The following is an 18,984-nucleotide window of genomic DNA, read 5'->3' as shown; positions in this document are numbered from 1 at the left end:
ACCTGGGAGGTGTTCAGCAGGCTGCTTTCAGAGGAGGAAGCTGGGGCCTAGGGAAGTAAGTGAGGTCCTGAGTACCCACGAGACACCGCTGTCAGCCCACTGCCCGCTGCTCCGGGCTGCCCACCGAGGCCGGTGACGGCAGTGACAGACCACGCAGCCCCGGCCCCAGCAAAGCGCCACGCTTGGCCTCCTGATTCAACCCGGCCTCGCCTTCTGACCACTGCATGTGTACAGAAAAGCTGACTGAGACCGTGGCGGCCAGTTTCTTAAGAAGCTCTGTTCAAGGTAGAGTTAGCAGCTGGACTGTTCCCACCGCCTCCCAAACTCCCCAGGGCGACACCAGGCACGCGGTGCCCGGCCAGTGCTGGAGGCCCTCCTGAGGCCGCCCGGGTGAGGCCACGTACTCGGTGTGACCAGCCTGACACAGGCCACTTTGGTGGAAACTTAAAAAGAAAAGAAAACAAAAAAAAGAGCTTTTCCTTCCTTAGTGCACGTTATAAATCGATGACTTGAGATACACCCAGGGCTATCATTTTCAGAGTTCAGGCTCTGATTCCCAGGCATGTGGCCAGACCTCTCTGTAAGTTCTTAAAAGCGGTCAGGTCTGTAATTATTCTGACCCAGTCTTTTAATGCCTGAGAGTAATAATCTTCATAGCTTGTAAGTGAGCACATCTATTTAAACATGTGTGCTGCCGGGGGACCGGCTGTGCGCAGGGCGCCCGGGAAGGGGCCCGGGGACCACTTCTCTACCCCTCTGTCACCTGGATGCAAGTTGACTGCTTTTTGTCCTTTTAAATCTGTCTAGAAAGCGCATGGTTCCCTGTGAAAGCTCTCACAGGGACTGACGTGTGAACGCTTTGGAGTCCCTGGAGGAGGCTCGGACCTGGGCTGTCGCTGGCCGTCCGGGGGAGCGCGGTGGCAGGGCACCCGGGCTCTGGGGAGCAGGAAGCGGTCATCAGCCGGCTTTGACGGGCTGCCGATGCACGCCGGTGTGAAATCCCCCAGAAAACCCCGTGGAAAAGACACCTGGCAGGACTTCCCTCGGGCCTCGGCCAGCCCCAGCTGCGAGCAACGTTTTAGAGCGTCTATGTGACTCTTAGGAGCCGGACTGGCCAAGTGGCCCCGGCTCAGCCCCCTGAGCGGCAGGCCCGCCTGCACGCCGTGCCGCTCGCCCCTCAGGCTCCCGGAGGGTGAGCGCGCGGGCAGGAGGCGTCCCCGGCAGCCTTCCCGGGGGCAGAGGCTTCTCTGTCACTCGGCAGAAGAATCACAGAATCGTGGACAGTCACCATGGCAACTTGCCCACTCAGCGTATGACATGTGAAGTATTACTACACTTACAAAAGTGGCTATAGGTGAAATTAAAATCTGCTATTCTATTAAAACTGTAATAGATTTTAAACAACTGTTACATGAATTAATTATATTTTAATACTTTGACATTTGAGACATCACAAAATTATTTTAGTTACAAGTATGCAATTAAAGCTATTATTTTTACAAAATGTTTTCTATAATGCTATCCTTGGCAATAGGAAAGTGTTTATTTTCATTGAAGTATGTCAAGTACCATTTCTGGGAAACCATGTCCAGCATCACGATAATATTAGGATTCAGTTTATCTTATAGAACTGCTAAATATTGATCTAACCCCGAGTTCCTATTTTTAAAAAATTCCTATTAATTCTATTTTCACCTAAAAACCCTGGATCCTGGAAAGGGAAGCAAGGCATTTTAATGGTCAGGATTTATAGTCTAGTCTTTCCAACTGCTCTTTAAAAATAGGAACTACCAGCCCACCCCCCAATTTTGCCATTCTGTTTGCACCGTGAAATCATACGATGGCAATAAAATATTCCCAAGCAATCTCTTCCAGCCAGATTCTTCCCACACCCCCAGGAAGGGAAGGGGCAGCGTCTGAGGAAGAGGCAGGAGTTGGGGCACAGCCAGTCTGTGTTTCTCATGCAGAATTACAGCTAAATTTTTGAAATGAGGCCGTTTGCTATGAAAAGCCATCACTAAGGACTTGTAGTTTGTTTCACCTGTGAGAACTGAAGTGCTCTTAGCAGCAAACACCTCGGTTCCTACAGTCGGCAGCCTCTCCGCGGCCCTGCCAGCTACTCACAACTGAAAGGCCGTGTTTAAATTCAATGATAGCGTCTAATTATGCACCATGTACATATCATAATCTGAGCCTTTGTAAGAGGAGAATGTATAATGGTTCCCAGAACTTCTTGTAGATCAAAAGAATATATTTTTAAAGTTTTCACTTAAAAAAAGTATAATAGAGTTTGAAGCATTGTGTAACCTTGCCAATCGTTAGTGACTACAACTTCAAAGCGAATAAAAGAACCAAGATTCTCTAGGTTTGCTTTTAACTTGGGGGAAAGGGCAGAGGGACCCCTAAGTGACCCACCAAACCTCCTCAGCATCCTCTCTAGGCCCTGGCGTTTCTCCTCCTTCCTCGAACAAAGAAAGAGAAACAAACGCCGTACCCTTTGTTTGCCACAGGGAAGAACTGATGGCACCCGCCCCCGCCCGGCAGCCAAGCTCAGAGCTCTGCCGAGGTCCGCACTGAGGTGCCTGAGTTCTACGGGAGATCTACGGGAGGTTCACGGGGTTGCCTTTCAGATGAGAATCTTAGCCTGGGAGACGCTGGTGCACTGACTGCCTCACCCTTTCCCGCCATCTTTTATCTAAAGCTGGGTACCGTGTTACACTGGCTTTTTGGACTTTTTGGAACAAAATCTAATTAGCAGATAGCACAATTCAGTGACATTCAGCAGGATGCAAATTCCGGACACCGCGATCATGAAGACGGTAAAGACAGTCTTCTCTGTGGGCCTGGACACGAAGCAGTCCACGGTGTTGGGGCAGGGCCACGCGTTGCACTTCACCAGGCGCTGCATGGAGAAGCCGTCGTACATGACGTAGAAGACGTACATGAAGGCCGCCTCGAAGATGATCCGGAAGAAGATGCTGCTGGTGTAGGTCCACCACAGGGAGCCCTCGATGCGGACCTTCTGGCTCTTGATCTCTTCAATGTCCTTGAATTCGTTCTTTATCTCTCCCTTAATGAACTTCCTTTTCTTCTCGTGTCTGTGGTAGGCCACGTGCATGGCCACCAGCAGGGCGGGCGTGGACACGAAGATGAGCTGCAGTGCCCAGAGCCGGATGTGGGACACGGGGAAGTAGTGGTCGTAGCAGACGTTCTTGCAGCCGGGCTGCAGCGTGTTGCAGGTGAAGTCGGCCTGCTCGTCCCCCCACACCTCCTTTGCGGCCACCACGAGGATCATGATGCGGAAGATGAAGAGGACGGTGAGCCAGATCTTCCCGATGCTGGTGGAGTGCTTGTTGACGCCCCCGAGGATAGTCTGCAAGGTGCCCCAGTCCATCCTCCCCTCTGTGCAGGCTGCGCTGGAAGAGACAGAGTGAACACAACACCGGAGTGACTGATCAGGCCCAGACAGGGGACACCTGTGGGTCCAGCTTTCTGAAATCCCTTCCCATGCAAGCACCAGTTCTCACACAGCCTCAGCAGGAAAGGTGAGAACAAAACCGACTTGGCATAGGGTGGCTGTGCGTTCCCCAGGCCTCCTCCAGCACGTCTGTGTCCTCTAAGGAGGAGCCGCGTGTTCATCCGAGCAATTCACCCGAGCTTAGCGCACCATCGACTCAGGGCGGGGGCACCATAAGCAAGTGCATCCACTGACCCAGGGCCCCGGACGGTGACCGAACCCCTGCAGATGCCGCGTGTGGTCTTCCCGACCTGCAGTCCCTCAGCGCTCCCACGGCACCTGGCACTTCCACCTCCTTGCCGGCCCCAAGTCTTGGACGGCACCCTGGACTCCTGCCAGCTGGGGCCAACCTCGCCCTAGAGGCCAACAGGCCATGCCTCCTGCAGTGCCTTTTCCTGAAAATATTTCCAGTAATTTTCATGGACGTGGGATGCAGCAGCCATGTGACTGTTGGCAACAGTGACGTCTACACTTGAGGGACCCCTTGTTCAGCATTTCCCAAAGGGCCTCATTTTTTGATATAAAAAGGAGCAGCTAGAAAAGGTCTCTCTGGGGAGAAAAGCCGCTATGGCATGGGTTTTTGTGTCCATTTTGTACATGGTTTGGGGTCCTCGCTGTCCTGCGGGGACTAACTGCTTGGTTAGTACTCAGGTTTGGAAAGTGCTGCAACTGTGTGTTTTCATTGTGGGCTACGGTTTTAATGTCAAAATGTTTCTAAAGAGGTGTATTGTTAAAAAAAAAAAAAAAAGGCCAGAAATTTAACCCAGCGATTCTCCAGGGACTGGCTCCACAAATTCACAGACTGAAGAGGAGGGGTGATGTGCTACTTACTGAAAAGGGGCACCTGTGGGGAAGCCCGTGGGTTGATCATACAGGAGCCAGCGGCCTCCTCTCCATCCCAGGAAATAAACTGCACTGATGCCTGTCTGTCTCAGTCAAACCTCTTTTAAGTACGACTCCACCCTCCACAGTCCAATGAGTAATGTTTCCACACCTTCCAAACTGGTTCTCAAGCCTCCTCCTTTACTTAAAAGCTTAATGCTCTCCTCACTTTGAGCAACTCGGGCCCTGCTGCGCTTCCTGAGCAGGAGAAAGTCTGATCACCATGCCGCCTCTGGGGCGCCGGGGCGCCCCAAAGTCTGGCTGAAACCATCCAAGGCCACCTGGTTCAGATGAGGCAGCAGAGACGCAAGGAGGGTCAGGACACGAGAGCTACAAGGAGACAGATATCCAGCTTGCTCAGCTTGCAAGAGAGAAACAGCAGCGGGAAAAGGGTCTGGGCCAGGGTCAGCCTTGACCCTTTCAGTACCTTCTGTCTGGAGGCCTTAGGTCCTGCACCTCTGTCTGTCCTGCCCCAAAGCACAACCAAAGCTCCTGTGAAATCAGACCCTCCACTTCTTCTCTGGCACTTACTAGGTGGAAACAGGACACTCACTGGAACAGACTGTCGGGTCCGCATCAGTGCATCTGGCTAAAATTCTGGGGTGGGGCTCGTGCCAGACACAGACCACACAGCCAGTCCAATCGGCAGCAGCTGAGAAGGAGGCCCTCCGAAGCCAACGGTGCTCGTTGCTGTTGTTTAAAGCTCGTGGCTGAGCTGCAACTGCCTGTTCTAAAGATCTTTCAGGAAGAGGAGCAAATGAAAACTGGATCCCAACAGGACAGGTAATCGGGAGAGGCGACTCACCGAGCAGGATGAAGTTGTCACGGCACTCAGATGAGCCGGGAGCTGCCCTCCTGCCTCCCTGGCCTGCCCACCCCACCTGCCAGGGGCGGACTGAGGATCTGGTTCCTCTTTGAGAGAAGCCACTGGGCAAATCACCAGGTTCCAGAAAAGGCGAAAGGAATTCTTTTCCCCTGAACTTCTCAATCCTTACTTTTTTGATGGTGGCCTTTGACTAATCTCTCCGAAGTACCCTCCTCCCCACACACCCGAGGTGCGAGTTGTTGTGACTGACTGCGCACTACTTCTGACATGGACTCAAAGGGCACATGGGGACATGGCTGTTGCCACACTTCTGGGAGACTCCAGGTCACAGGAATCTGGAGGGCTGTTCAGGGTGATTCCCCTCCTGGGAGGGGCGGTCCAGGGACGATACAGCCTGGCTCCCCAGTTTGTAACCAGCGTCCCTAAGCCCCCCCACCCCCCAACTGCACAAGCCACCTGGAGACACCAATCTCGAATTCGTAGAAGAGAAGCAACCACAGCGCGGACTCAGATCAGGCAGTGAGCGGCCTCTTCTCTGCAAAGCAGAGTGAGGACGAAAAGGTCAGACTCCTCCAGGCTAAGCTTCCGCTTAACCCAAGATACTGAGTTTTCTTTTTGAGCGACGCGTTCGACCAATTAAAGTCTCCTGGTGGAGGCAGGTGAAGCACCCGGCGGCTGTGCCAGACTTTCCCGGAGGAACGAGATCGACCACCAGGCGACCCGGCGGCCGCACACCTGTCCTGCCGGCCGTCCTTCCCGCGCGCGGCCCACGGCTCCGGGCCAGTCGGCGCCGCCGCCCGTCGCGGGGTCGGCCCGTTCCCCCTCCAGAACGCGGCCCCAGGGGCTCCCGGCAGGGGTTCGCGATCGCCACCCGCCCTGCGCCCCAGGGCCGCTGTCGCGACTGCCAGGGACCCGGCGTCGCGGGGCCTCGGTGCGCACCGGACGCAGCCTGGAGCCCCGGGTCCCTCCCCCCGGGTCCCGCAGCTCCTGGCTGTCCCAGGAGTCCCTCCCCGCCGGGTCCCACAGCCCCCGGCCATCCCCGGGCGCCGAGAGGCGGCGCCGGCCTTACCGCTTGGAGCGTTGCGCACGGACGGGCGGCCTCGCCGGGGTCCGGGTGGTCCTGGCCGGGCGGCCTGCGCGCTCGCTGCGGGCCGGGGCGCCGCGACGGGCTGGGAGCAGGGAGAGCGCGGCGCGCGGGGCGCTCGGGCCTTCAACAGCTGTGCGTCCCCGCGGCGCCTTTTAACCGCGGCGCGCAGCGCGCACCCCGCCCCTTCCCCTGAGCTGTTGAGAAAGTCCTGGAGGGGGCGGCCCCGCGGCGCTGCGGGCGGGGCGCGCCGGGCCCGGAGCCCCAGAGCTTCCCGGTCCCCGCGCCCCCTCGCGCGCCCGGCTGAGCTCCCCGCGCGTCGGGAGCGGGCGGGGCTAAAGGGCAGTGGTCGCTGCTGTTACTTCTGCTCGGACAGGCTCAGGAGCGCTGTCGTAGTCAAAGCTCTGATTTAGTTGAGTTAATTATTTTTTAAATATTTGATGAGTAAGTTCAGGCGCGAAGGTCGGTTTCCCCGCGAGGCTCTCCGCGGCAGCGCGGTTGCCCTGAGCCGGTTCCGCCCTGGGAATCTGGGTTCCTGGGGGGCGAGGAGGGGGCCCCGCGGGGGCTGGCCAGGTCCTTGCTTCTTTCTCCCCCGAAAACCTCACAGGTCTCCTTGACTTCCTGATTTGATTCGATCACTTTCAACTATGTGCCGAGGGCCAGGGCTGGGCGTGGGGGGAGACAGGGCTGGCGCCAGGGACCCCGCACGCGGACCCAGTCTGCCCCCAGGAGGGGGTGCCCCCCGGGGTCCGGCCCGCGATCTCCTGCTCCCACGGCTGAGAAATCGCAAGGGGTTACTCAGCTCGGGGTAGGGGGGCCACCACGAAAGAAGTGCTCGGGCCCGCCCCCCCCCCCCCCCCCCCCGGCACACACACCACCACGGCGCGCACTGGTGGGATTTCTGGAGTTTCCCTGGGAAACTCAGCTCCTCTCCCGGAAGCTTGATCTCGGGTTACGGGTTTCATTGTTCGCCTTTGGTTGGGCATTCTGATGTCTGGAGATGCAGGTGACAGAGGGCGGTGTTCACAAGACAAGTGGACGGAGACTGAGAACTGCAGAAGCTGCAGCGCCCAGCCTGGGAGCAACAGCCTCGCTCAGGACTCCCGCGAAGCGCCCCAGCGTGGAGGCCACCAGCCCGCTCCCACGCCGGCTCCATTAGGTCACTTGTACATTAAGCAAAGATGATTCACCCTACAGGGAAGATCTGGCCTCAGAAATGAATTTCCCATGATTGCCAACACTGGCGTAAAAGCATTGACTTTCCTTGTAAAACGGCCGCCCCGTTGCCAGGGGCTAGCTTGGTCCGACCGTTCTTGCATGGGCAAAGCTGAGTTTGTCCTGTGGTCACTACCCCACCTTTCAGCCCTAGGTCTCAGTCCGGTAGGGAGTGTCTGTTCATGAACAGACAAAGCCCTACAAGGCCCATGGGAGAGATGTGCTGAATCAGCTTGTTGGAAATGACACCGCAAAGCTGGGTGGGGTGGAGGAACCTTCTGGGCCTGAGCCTCCTGGGAGCTGGGGGAGAGGTTGCTGCTGGTGGGGGGGAGCTGGTGGGCACCCCTTTGGTTCTCAGGGGTCTGTGTGGGGGTTGGGTTGGGGTGGAGGAAGGGTGTGGCACCGTTTGTACGCAGCCGCTGGTAAAGATGGTTTGGAGAAGGAATATTGACTGGCTATCCCCATTGAGAAATTTCACCTTAGCTTCCAGTGCCCATGTCGTGATGACAGGTTGCTGTTCAGCTTCCTTCTCCTGTTTTCCCTGACTTACTCTCCTGATTTGCATAATTACCACGCGTTGTTGGCTAACTGAGGATCACAGCCGCTCTGTAATTTAGGAACTGTGCTTAGAACTCCCACGGCGTTTAAGTCTTAATTACAGTTCAGCACTTGATTTTACTCTGTTCTGTGTGACTTCTGTTGTTTTCTGTGTTTTCTCCTAAAGCAGAGGTGGATTCCACAGGACCGGAAGTCTTGCAGAGGCGTCTCTGGGTTCTCCAGCGTAGAGGAGGGGCGGAGGTGAGCGGGCAAGGGTCTCCCAGCCGGCCTCCTGAGGCGGCCTCCCCCTGAGCTTACGCGCAGACGCAGCTAGCAGGTCGCGTCACAGTCTCACACTTCTACAGGTCCTGCCGCTGTTTGTGTGCAGCACAATAGCACCACTGCATTGTTTTTAGTTAAAAGCATTACTTTGTTCAATATAAACATTGAAAATAAACCTTAATTTTGTCCCCCCGTTTTCAGGTCTTCATCTCTGAAGCCTGTGTGGGTCCTGCCCTCACTCCGGCCTCCCGGGCACCACAGGACCCGGATGGGGCAGGTGCCCACTCAGCCCCCTGTCCACTGACACCCCTTTCTGGCCTCACTGGTGAGCCCCGCACAAGAGAGAGAGTAGTGTTTGACTCAGCTCTTTGTGGGAGAACTCTGGTGTCTCCGGGGTAGGTCTTGGAGCTCATGGAGGGAAGGCACGTTCAGGGAAGATTGGGCATTTCTTGAGTAACTGCTGGTGATTAACCAAAGGGGATCTGCTACAGCCACACCCCATCAGGGCAGAGTGTCAGAGGGCCCTGAGACCCACGCTTTTACACACACACTCAGCAGCAAACAGGCAAATCCTGGTTAATACTCGAGCTGCACTTCCATGCAGATATTTAAAGCAATGCAGCTGTCAGGTTGTAAGGTGACATGCTAATGTTGAAAGCTATTTGGTATTTTAATTTGACAGTTGACTTATAAATAAGCCAAAAAAGTTGCTATTGCACAAGAAATCAGTGTGAGACAAAGACCATTTCTCAACATATTTTAATGAGTGAGTGATTGCTGCCAGGTGAGACAGCCTCTTGAGTTCCCCCTGGCAAGGATGCTCTGAACATACAGGAAAAAATGTCTCAGTTAAATTTCTGACTCACAAATCGTATGGACGTGATAGCAGAAGACGTCTCAAGACAAGAGGAGACTTGTAGCTGGGCCGAACCCCACCCTAACTCTCAGCAGTCTTAGAGCCACTGGGTGTCCCGAGCGATTGGTTATAAACCATTTCTTGACTTTGCTGTTGAAATGTTAATCACAATAATTAGCGAAAGGGGGAAATTCAGCGCTCCTTAAAAGAGCAGATGTAAAGCACTCCTGGAGTCTCTGGGTTATTGGCCAATAGTGATATATGATACAATAATTTTACATATGATGCAATACATACGACAAAATAATTTTAAAGCGTGAGTGGCCCTAGTGTGATCCTTTAAAATTTTTGTAGATCATTATCACAGGAGAACAGCACTTCCTTAGGATTTCTCCCTGCATCGTTGACCCACACCCTCACTTACGTATCCTGAAAATGGTTAATGCCCAGTCATTCAGGGAAAAGATCAGTTGCTGTATTCAAAGTCTGTGGGGGAAAAAAGACACTAGATTTCACTAATTTAATTGTTCTTCACTTTCAAATTAAAGTCATCTCATTAAAAAATCCAGCCTTTTTGTTGTGACTGAAAGTGTTATAAGCTTTTCCATCTTCTTCATTCCATTCTTACATTCACACATAAATTATTTGGGGGAAACTGGAGCTGCTGGATGTGTCTCAGTTGCAAGGCAGTGGTAAGTCGGTTTTGTTGGCTTGACTGGGTGAGTGCATAGTCTTACCTGCAGATGTACCAGTGCAGCTCTTGTGTGATTACTTAAGCAGACTGGCGAAATTACCAAGACACTTCCAAATGGGTTTGTATCAAAAGTACGTGTTGGTCGGAAATGAATTCAAAGCTATAACTCCCCAGGCAAACTGCTAGGGAAAATATACTTCTACTGAATATAAAAATTAAGTTCTGTAAGTTACAGTGAGTTGTCAAAATGGAAATTCTGCACCGTTCGCAAAGGAACAAAAGAGATTCCTACATTGTAGTTGTGTTGGAACAGTGCTGTGTTATAGGTCTTCTTGAGGACCTTTGGGAATAGGTTAGGGGACAGCAAACACTCATGTTATGAGTTGCTTTAGTGAAAAACATTACAGGTGTGGTCTGACCTAGGTCTGCAGAGCATTGGTTCTCTGTTTGATAGACTACAGCAGCTTTTCATGGAGTTCTAGTCCAGGGTGTCCTGCATTCAGCGTTGTCACTCTCTGGAAGCCACTGACTCCGGGGTCGGCTTTGCCCATCGGGGGGTGTTCTCCAACTTGGAAATCTCCTTTTTGGGAACTTGATGTGAAATCTTGGATCTTAGAACTGGGTTTTTGTGTTAGCCGAATGCACAACATTCACCTGAATTTCTCTTTAAACCGTTTCAGAGCCATTTCTACTTTGGGGGAACATGGACATATTGGTGTACGGGGTTCTCTGGTTTAATCTTATCCTTAAAAAAAAACTTCCTGCGGGGGCGGGAAGAGGTGCTTGCAATACCCAGAGGGAACAGTAGATGGCGCAGGGAAGACTTGTCAGGAAGACGTGCTGTGACCTCGTCAGGAGGCTGGAGAACAATTTCTTTCCTTTTCCAACCCCAAAATGAAACGAAATAGAACAGAACAGGAAATACCAGAAGGCACTGCTCGCAGTGAGAGCTAAGCAGTGCTCTATGACACGTTTGCCTGGCGGCTGTTTCCGTGCGCACGTGTGCCCGGGGCCCAGCGTGAAGTGTCCTTGTTGCTGTGGAGCTCTGTCACAAGAAGCCAGGACGTCACTGCTCTGCCCCACTCCCAGGACAACAGGGGTAGCACGTGGCCTCAGGGAAGCGGCGTGTCGCCGGCGGAGGGACCTCCCGGCCCTGCTGGGCCTCGTCTGAGCCCACGGCCCTACCAGCTCCCAGCTGAGGGGTCGCTGGTGGGTGGGCTGCTTGAGACCCTGCTCAGGCTGGAAATCGACCTCCTTCGCTTAGATGCGTCCCCCAGGGCCCCGCTTCCTGCTCAGGGGGATGTGGGGTCGCAGGACGGAGGGGAAGCAACCCAGCACTGGATCAGGCTTTTTTACCAACTTAATAGAACTGTTTGTCTGCAGAAGGGTACGTGTGATGCTCTGACGTCCAGGGCGCTCAGAAGCCAAGGCCAGCCATTCTGATGAGTTATGTGTTTACGACGTGATATCGAGAGTTTGCTTGGACTATTGGGCTTTGGGAAAGAGGAGACAGTAAACACAACTCTTCTTATGATTTTTTATAAGTAGATCCTTTGAAGTAGATCCGTGATGGGGGACAGTTCAGACTCCGGGGCCCCTCTGTCCAGTGAGATGCGGCTCCTCTGCACACAGTTAGTGGAGGTGGGACTGGTCGGTCTGGAGGGCCTTGGTCTCACCCTCTCAGTCACCGTCTGATGGGAAACACCCATTTTTTCTTACAGGCAGATGACATTGCACACTAGGTCATTAGGTTGGTCTGCTCTGAAAGACACAGCCCCTGCTTACAATTTACTAAAGGGAAACAGAGACTGTTGCAGGTGTAAATAGTTGAATGACTAATTTAGGCTGTGTGACTGACATACAGACACCACGAACGCAGACGAAGGACTCTGGGTATAATCCGTGTACAGGGGACTTGCTCTCCTGACGCTGCTGAATGCTTTAGGGTTATTCTGTCCCGTAAACCCCCCAGGAGGGGATTTTTAATCCCATTCTAAAGACGTAGGACCTGAAGGATCAAGAACTTTAAAAAACTGAGGTAGCACTCTTAGCACTTTGTTTTGTGTCTTTTCAGAACTTTCCATGTCCCACGACCGTGCCAGAAACTCCGCTCAGCCCCGTGGCCTCTCAGCGGTTCTGCTTACTTGTCTGAGTGAACTGATTTCTCTCTCACCTTCTCTGTGGAGGCTCTTGCGGTTTCAGCAGCTCTCTGACACTCTGACGTGTTTTGTTCACATTTTCCAGCTTTCTCGTTCTTGGCAGTAGGGTTGTCTCAGATAGACTAGCCCACCTTCCCTCAAACCAGAGATAACTTGCTTATTTAAAACACTATCTATACAGTAAATAATGTTAAAAATTCTGATCATACTTTCTAAATGTTTTTCATAAATATTATTTGATAAAATTTTAGATACTTTTATTGTTTCCAATAATCTGTTATGTGAAACTTTTATTTACGGCAGTCTTCTAAGTTTTCCTCACTGATGAGGCAAAGTCTGTGTACTGAATCTCGATAAGGTCTCTGTACTTTCACAACGGGGCTTTCAGCATCACTTCCTCTCACTGACAGTCACGAGCGCTGCTTCTGCTCACGTCCAACCCCGGGGTCACCCCCTCTGTCCACCTTCCTCCCGCCAGGTCTGCGCACGGGGCGTAGTGCTGGGGGCAGAGAAGGAGACAGCGTCTTGGAGACGAGGCTCGGGGTCCACGCCCATCACTGCCAGCCGGGGCCGTGGGGGAGGGTCCGTGCACGCCCACCACGTGCAGAGCCTGAGGAATCAGGATCTCCAGCGGAAGACGTTGACTTGGCAGAAAGGAGAAAGTCAGAGTTGGGAGAAGGAGCAGCTGAGGCCAGAAATCCACGCCCTCCGTCCTGCGAGGGAAGGTGTGGTCCACAGCCCAGGCTCGACCTCAGATGCAGCACCCCCTCCCCCATGGTGAACTGGGACACTGCTCTCACCTGTGACCGGTGGTCTGGGTCAGAGAAGACAAGGAGGCCGCTGTGAAAGGAAGGAGAAAGAATCTCGGCGGAGAACAGAGAGGAGCTGGTGGGAAAAGGCGCAAGACTGTGGGCCGGGCCACAGAGATGGGTAAAGACATCTTTCATCATGTGCTTTGTCTGCGAGGAGCGAGGGCCTGGCACCGACCGCAGGGCCTTTGCGGGACACCGTCCTGGGGCAGACCCGGCCAGAGCCCCCCGCCGCCTACCCGCAGTGGGACAAGCTGCTGGGAGGACCAGCTCATCTTGTGAGTGGTGGGGGCTGCAGAGAGTGTTTAGCAACAGCTCTCCTCACCCTCAGCCTGTGGCTGAGCACCGCCCAGCGTTCACAGACGCTTTTCCAGGGTGGAAGTATTTCAGAGAGGCACAGCTCCTCTGAAGGAGCCTGCTTGAAATGCCAGCATCTGGGAGTGTTTTTGGAGACCACCGTGAGGCTCTGGGTTGGGGGGAGTTGGAACGCAGCCCGCCGCCACCGGCTGAATTAGATTCTGGCCCTGGGACAGGCATGTGCAATGACGCTGAGGTCGCCGAGTCTGCCTGCCCCGTGGGAACTGGGAATCAGGCTGCTGCATAAAAGTCAACTAAGACTTTGTTAAAAATACAGGTCCATGGGCTGTGGGACCAGAAAGTCTGATCCAGTAGGTTTGGGAACCCACGGGCTGTGGTCTGTGTTAGTCGGTCCTCATGATTTTGTGGCTGCGCTGAGCAGTCTTCACAGACGGGCCTCAGGGGACTCCGGATCCTGACCCTGCAGCAGTAACTCCCGCGGAGGCTGCCCGCCTCTGTTTGGGTTAGAACCACCACGTAGGGAGGAGGCACAATAGGACAAATTCCGAACTGGAGCATCTGGGAGGGCGGGGGAGGTTGTGGGTCGTTGCCAAGACCCTCTCTTTGGTGTCAGCGCCGAGCCCAGCGTCCGTTCTCGCCCGTGTTGGAGTCCCTGCTACGAGCAGAGTCTAGACCAGCCGTGGGTCTCTTGGGGCTGAAGTTCATCCAGAAACAGTCAGTTCCCTTCTGACTGAGACGCCTTCCCTTTCCTGAACACTGCGGTCTGGTTGCTGATCACCAGTCAGCACACACTGTCTCTGCCAGGTTGAACGAACATATTTTGGGTAGAAACTAATCTCTTAGTCAATAAGGGATGAGGAAGGGTAACGTGGTGCACAAAGAGATCATCCCCTAGAGTCTGGCGCTAACTACGGTGTGAAATACCGTGTTAGCCCTGGATTTGTAAACTTAAAAGTTATGTTAGCAAAAAAACCTGGAAATAAATTATTTTCATGTCTGTCTAATAAATCACCCAGAAACAGGCTGACAGCACCGTCATGTTCCTGAGGCTGGTTAGTGGAGGAGTCCCTGACGTCTGCGGTGTTGTCTTTGCAAAGCTCCTTGGCTGTAGTTTCACAGTTAACTGGATTCCGCATCGTGGTGAGCTGTTCCCACTGTGCTCTGACATCTGAATGGTTTCAGAGCTTCCTGTCACTTCTCCAACTTTTTTCCTTCTTAAAATGACCTGAAAAGGCCTTGGCCGGCCTGCTCCCGCATCAGCATTCACCTGCGTGTCCCTGGCGGTGGGGAAACCATGGCAACAGCGGTCCCGCAGCCAGGGAGGTCGTTCTCCGGCTTCAGGAAGCCGCGCCAGGTTCCCTCTGTGGGAGATTGCTGGTGATCAGGACCCCAGTTAACTCAGCAGACCCCCGTCGGTGCTCATGACGTGAAGGGACAGGTTTTGGGGGCAGCGTGATGGACTGGCCCTCCTCTGTCCAGGAGCCCCCACCCTCTCAGAGAAGCAAGGACCCTGGAGCTCAAACAGCACGGTGTTCCTTGCCAGGGGTGGGGGTGGGCAGCAGAAGCGAGCTCTCCCCTTGGGGGGGGGCAGGGCAGGGTGGAGTGGGGGAGGGGTGGGGGGGTGAGTGAGCCCCCGGGGGCTGGGAAGCAGGAGAACGCAGCCTCCAGTGAGAGGCAGACTCAGGACAGTGCTGATGTCACACCCTTGGTCATAGAAAACACAAGGATGAAAGAACACTAAACAACACCACGAATGTGCAGCCACCAAGGTCTAGGCTGTGAGAAACTCTAGGGGACAAACGATCCAGATGCTGAGAAAAAAGGTTCGAGAAAATAGGAAGAGGTGGAAGGAACCAACAGGCTAGAGAGGCCTAAGGGACACGTTAGGCAGTTGGAGCTGATGGGTTTCATTGGTTCCCAAACTAGTGTTTGAAAAGAAAGGAAATGTTTGCTTCTGGGAAGTTGGTTGATCGACTTCTTCCTGTTCTCCTGGCCAAGCACAGTTAAAAACATAAGAAACCTCTGAGGGGTGGAGAGAAGGAGGCAGGCCAGGTGGGGCCCCTGGGCAAACTCTTGAGCGTGGTTTCCGTGGGGAAGGCAGGACGGTCAGGCTGAGGACTGGCTACTCTGAAGCATTTCTGCGAGTGGTCCAGTGCCTGGCCCTGGGGGCATTAGGGCAGGGGGATTGTGGCCCAGAACGTGAGACCCCAGAGAGGGCCTTGTAAAGGAGGAGGTTGGGGTTGGGTTTTGGGTGGGTTGGTGGGCCTACGAAAAGTATGCTTCACAGAAGAGTTGTTTGTTGTCTCTAGGAATCAGCTAGCCTCGGAGGGGCAGTCTTTCCAGGGTTAGTAAGACCCAGAATAAAAAGGCATGCTTAACATGTGAGCCATTAAAAAACTTCAACACATTTAAAATAGTTGAAATAATAAAGAGTGTTCTCTGATGACAATGGAATCAAAGTGGAAATCAGTAACAGAAAGAAAATGGGAAAATCTCTGGACACTTGGAAACTAAACCACACTTCTAAATGAACCATGGGTCAATACATTGTATTAAATGAAAATAAAAAATCCAGCATATCAAAATTTGTGGGCCGCAGCGGAAGGAGTGCTGATCGGGAAATCATGGCACTGAGTGCGTGCACTGGAGAAGAAGAGAAGACAAGACTCAAGTCAGCCGTCTTCGCTCCCACTTCAAGAATCTAGAAAGAGAAGTGCAAACAGGAAGAAAACATAAGGATAGGAGCAGAAATCAATTGAACTGAAAACAGAAAAAGAGCAAACTGATGAAACAAAGAGCTGGTTCTTTGAAAAGATTGATGAAATCGATGAACTTCTAGAAGGACTGACAAAGGGAGAGAGAGAGACACAAGTCACCAGCATCGGCTCCAACAGGCGCGTCACCGCGGACCCTGCCGACGGTAGGAGGTGCGTCACCGCAGGCCCCGCTGACCGCAGAGGGAGCGTAAGGACACTAACAGAGTTTGCAGTTTACACGTGATGGATCACTTCCTCAAAAAACACAAGCTATCGCAACTCACCAAATACGAAACAGGCCATCTGAAGAGCCCTGTAACTACTAAGGATACTGAATTTGTGAGAAAGAAACTCTCAGGAATGTCCAGGCCCAGATGGCTTTGCTGGGGAATTCCACCAGGCGTTTAAAGAAGTTTACCACCTGCTCGGCATAACCTTTTACAGAAAGTGGAGACACAAGAACACGCCCCAGTTCATTTCGTGACGCTAGGGTTACCCTGATACCAAAACCAGACAAAGACAATACAAACTAAAACCCTACAGACCAATATTTTATGCAAAATTTTTCACAAAACTCAACAGCCATTCATGATAAAAACCCTCAGAAAAATAGGAATAGAGTTCTCAACTTGATAAAAAACATCTACAGAACCCTACAGTTAAGATCATACTTCATGGTGAAAGACTGAATTCTTTCCCCCTGAGATCAGGAACAAGACAAGAATTCCTGCTTTTACAATTCCTGCTCAACACTCTGTCCGAGTGCTAGTCAGTGCGACGTAGCACAAAAAAAGAAATACAAGACACACAGATCATGAAGAAGAGAGAACACTGTTTCTGTTTGCAGACGACATGACTGTCCTTGCATGAAAATCTGAGGAAACTATGAAAATCTAGAACTAATGAATGAATTCAGCAAGATCACTGGATACAAGCAAATAAGCCAAGAGAAACGACATTTATTTCTATATACTGGCAATGAACATGTGACACTGAAATTAAAATACAATACTATTTACAATCAGTCAAAGAAAATGAGATACTTACAAGTAAATCTAACAAAACTTCTATGACTTGTATGCTGAGAGCTCAGAGCTGATGGAAGAATCAAAGGAGTATAAGTAAGCAGACACGCCGTGTGTCTGGATAAGAAGACCTGACACAGTAAAGACGTCAGTTCTCCCCACATTGATACAGGTTTAATGCCATTTTTACAAAAAGAGCAAGATTGTTTTTGTAGACATAGACAGGACTATTCTAAAATTTATACAGAGAGGCAAAAGGACCAGAATAGCTGAAAAAAATCGAAAAAGAATAAAGTGGGAGGAGTTGCCCTAGCAGATTTTAAGACTTATTTATATAGTACAACTATCGAGACTGTGGTGTTGGGGGAGAGACAGAACAGAGATCAGCGGACTGGAGCAGAGGACCCAGAAATAGCCCCGCACGAATGTGCCCAACTGATTTTTAACGAAGTGCAAAAGCAAGTCAGTGGAGAAAAGAGAGCGTTCATCACTGGGTGTCCACAGATGACAAACTGACCCCAGCTGATGTCTCAGACCTCTTCTAGAAGTTAACACAAGATGGACCACAGACTGAACCTGGAGTGTAAAGCCATATAGCTTTTAGGAAAAACACAGGAGAAAATCTTTGGGATCGAGGGCTGGGCAGAGTTCTCAGACTTGACACCAAAACCACAACCCATAAAAGAAAAAAATTGGTAAATTGGACTCCGTTAAAATGAAAAACTATGCTTTCAAAAGATCTTGTTAAGAAGATGAAAAGAAAAGCCACAGAGTGAAAAGTGTTTACAAACTGCCATCCCTGTCCAAGGACTCGGATCTGCAATTCGTGAGGATCTCTCGAAACTCAACAGCAGAGCAGCGAACAGTACAGAGCGGGCTCCAGAGACGGCAAACGGCTCTAGAGAAGGCGGTCACGTCCACCAGCCGTTAGGGGCGCGCCCCTCGAGCACACCCGTCAGAATGGCTAACGTGGAAAGAGTGACAGCACCAAACGCCAGCGAGGGCCAGGAAGACCGGTGCTCGGACGTGGCTGGCGGGGATGCTTGACGGCGCAGCTACTCTGGAAAGCGGTTTGTCAGTTTCTTAAAAAAATGAAATGTGCGCCTACCACACCGCCCAGCAGTGGGAACAAACTCCTGTCTGTCTGCACGCAGCGGCCTGCGTGAGTCTGCGGAGAGTCACGCTGAGCGGAACAAGTCCAGCCCCAAAGGCTGCAGGCCGCTTGATTCCTTTTACGTGACATTCTTGAAATGACAAAATCAGAGAAATGGTGAGCAGAGGAGAGGTGGCCGGGGTTTAGAGAGGGCTGAGGGGGTGGGCTCGGAAGGGAGGGAACTGGGTGTGGGCGTCAAAGGGCAGCGTGGGGGCCCCTGCGCTGATGGAATGTTCTGTATCTCAACCGCTTCGGCGTCATGTCCTGCTGGGCTCTTGTACCACAGTTTTGCAAGATGTTGCCACTGGCAGACATGGTGCCACGAGCACATGGGACCTCGGTGTTATTTCTTACACCTATGTGTGAATCTACAATTATCCCAAAATAACAAGTGTAACTTAAAAGAAGAAAAAAGGACATTTATAGGACAATTGGGGAATTATGAACACGAACTGGCTTTTTTAGTGTGATGATGGCATTCTGTTTTTGTTTTAAAATGTTAGTCTAGACGCTTACATTGAAATGTTTACAGATGACGTGGCCTGTCTGGGATTAGCGTGAGCGTCAGGCAGGCGGGGGCTGGGCAGGTGAGACCCTCGTGGGAACGTGACCCGCCTACCGCTGGTTGTTGGAGCTGGATGGGGAGCGGGGGTCTTGAACGCTGCCCGGTGCACGTGGTCACCAGGAAGAAGCCTTGGGAGCTGGCAGCTAGGCCAGCAACTCTGGGGATGGTCAGCCTGCTTTGACTGTTGGCTCAGCTGCTTCTCAGCTGGGTGACCTTGGGCAAGTGACTTAACCTCTCTGAGCCGCCGTGTCCTCATGTCTCAGGAGAAAAGAAAGGTGTTCACCCGAGTGGTGCGGTGGGGGGGAA

General features: G+C 52.5%; 1 protein-coding gene across 2 annotated transcripts; it reads right to left on the bottom strand.

The window, feature by feature from the left end:
- Positions 1-1,407: 1,407 nt before the first annotated feature.
- GJB2 (gap junction protein beta 2) lies at positions 1,408-6,443 on the bottom strand. Of its 2 annotated transcripts, none has more exons than XM_031465698.2 (2): positions 6,295-6,443; positions 1,408-3,416 (listed from the first exon to the last, which is right to left on the bottom strand). In XM_031465698.2, the coding sequence occupies exon 2, from the start codon at positions 3,392-3,394 to the stop codon at positions 2,714-2,716; it is 681 nt and encodes a 226-aa protein (XP_031321558.1). In that variant the 5' UTR covers positions 3,395-3,416; positions 6,295-6,443; the 3' UTR covers positions 1,408-2,713. The 2 variants fall into 2 exon arrangements, with proteins under 2 accessions (XP_031321558.1, XP_031321559.1); XM_031465699.2 differs by having other exon boundaries at positions 1,408-3,411; positions 6,295-6,441.
- Positions 6,444-18,984: the final 12,541 nt, after the last annotated feature.

This window comes from Camelus dromedarius, chromosome 13 (genome assembly GCF_036321535.1).
Source record: "Camelus dromedarius isolate mCamDro1 chromosome 13, mCamDro1.pat, whole genome shotgun sequence".
In the NCBI taxonomy this organism is placed as follows: domain Eukaryota; kingdom Metazoa; phylum Chordata; class Mammalia; order Artiodactyla; family Camelidae; genus Camelus; species Camelus dromedarius.
This window is presented reverse-complemented; position numbering and strand designations above follow the sequence as displayed.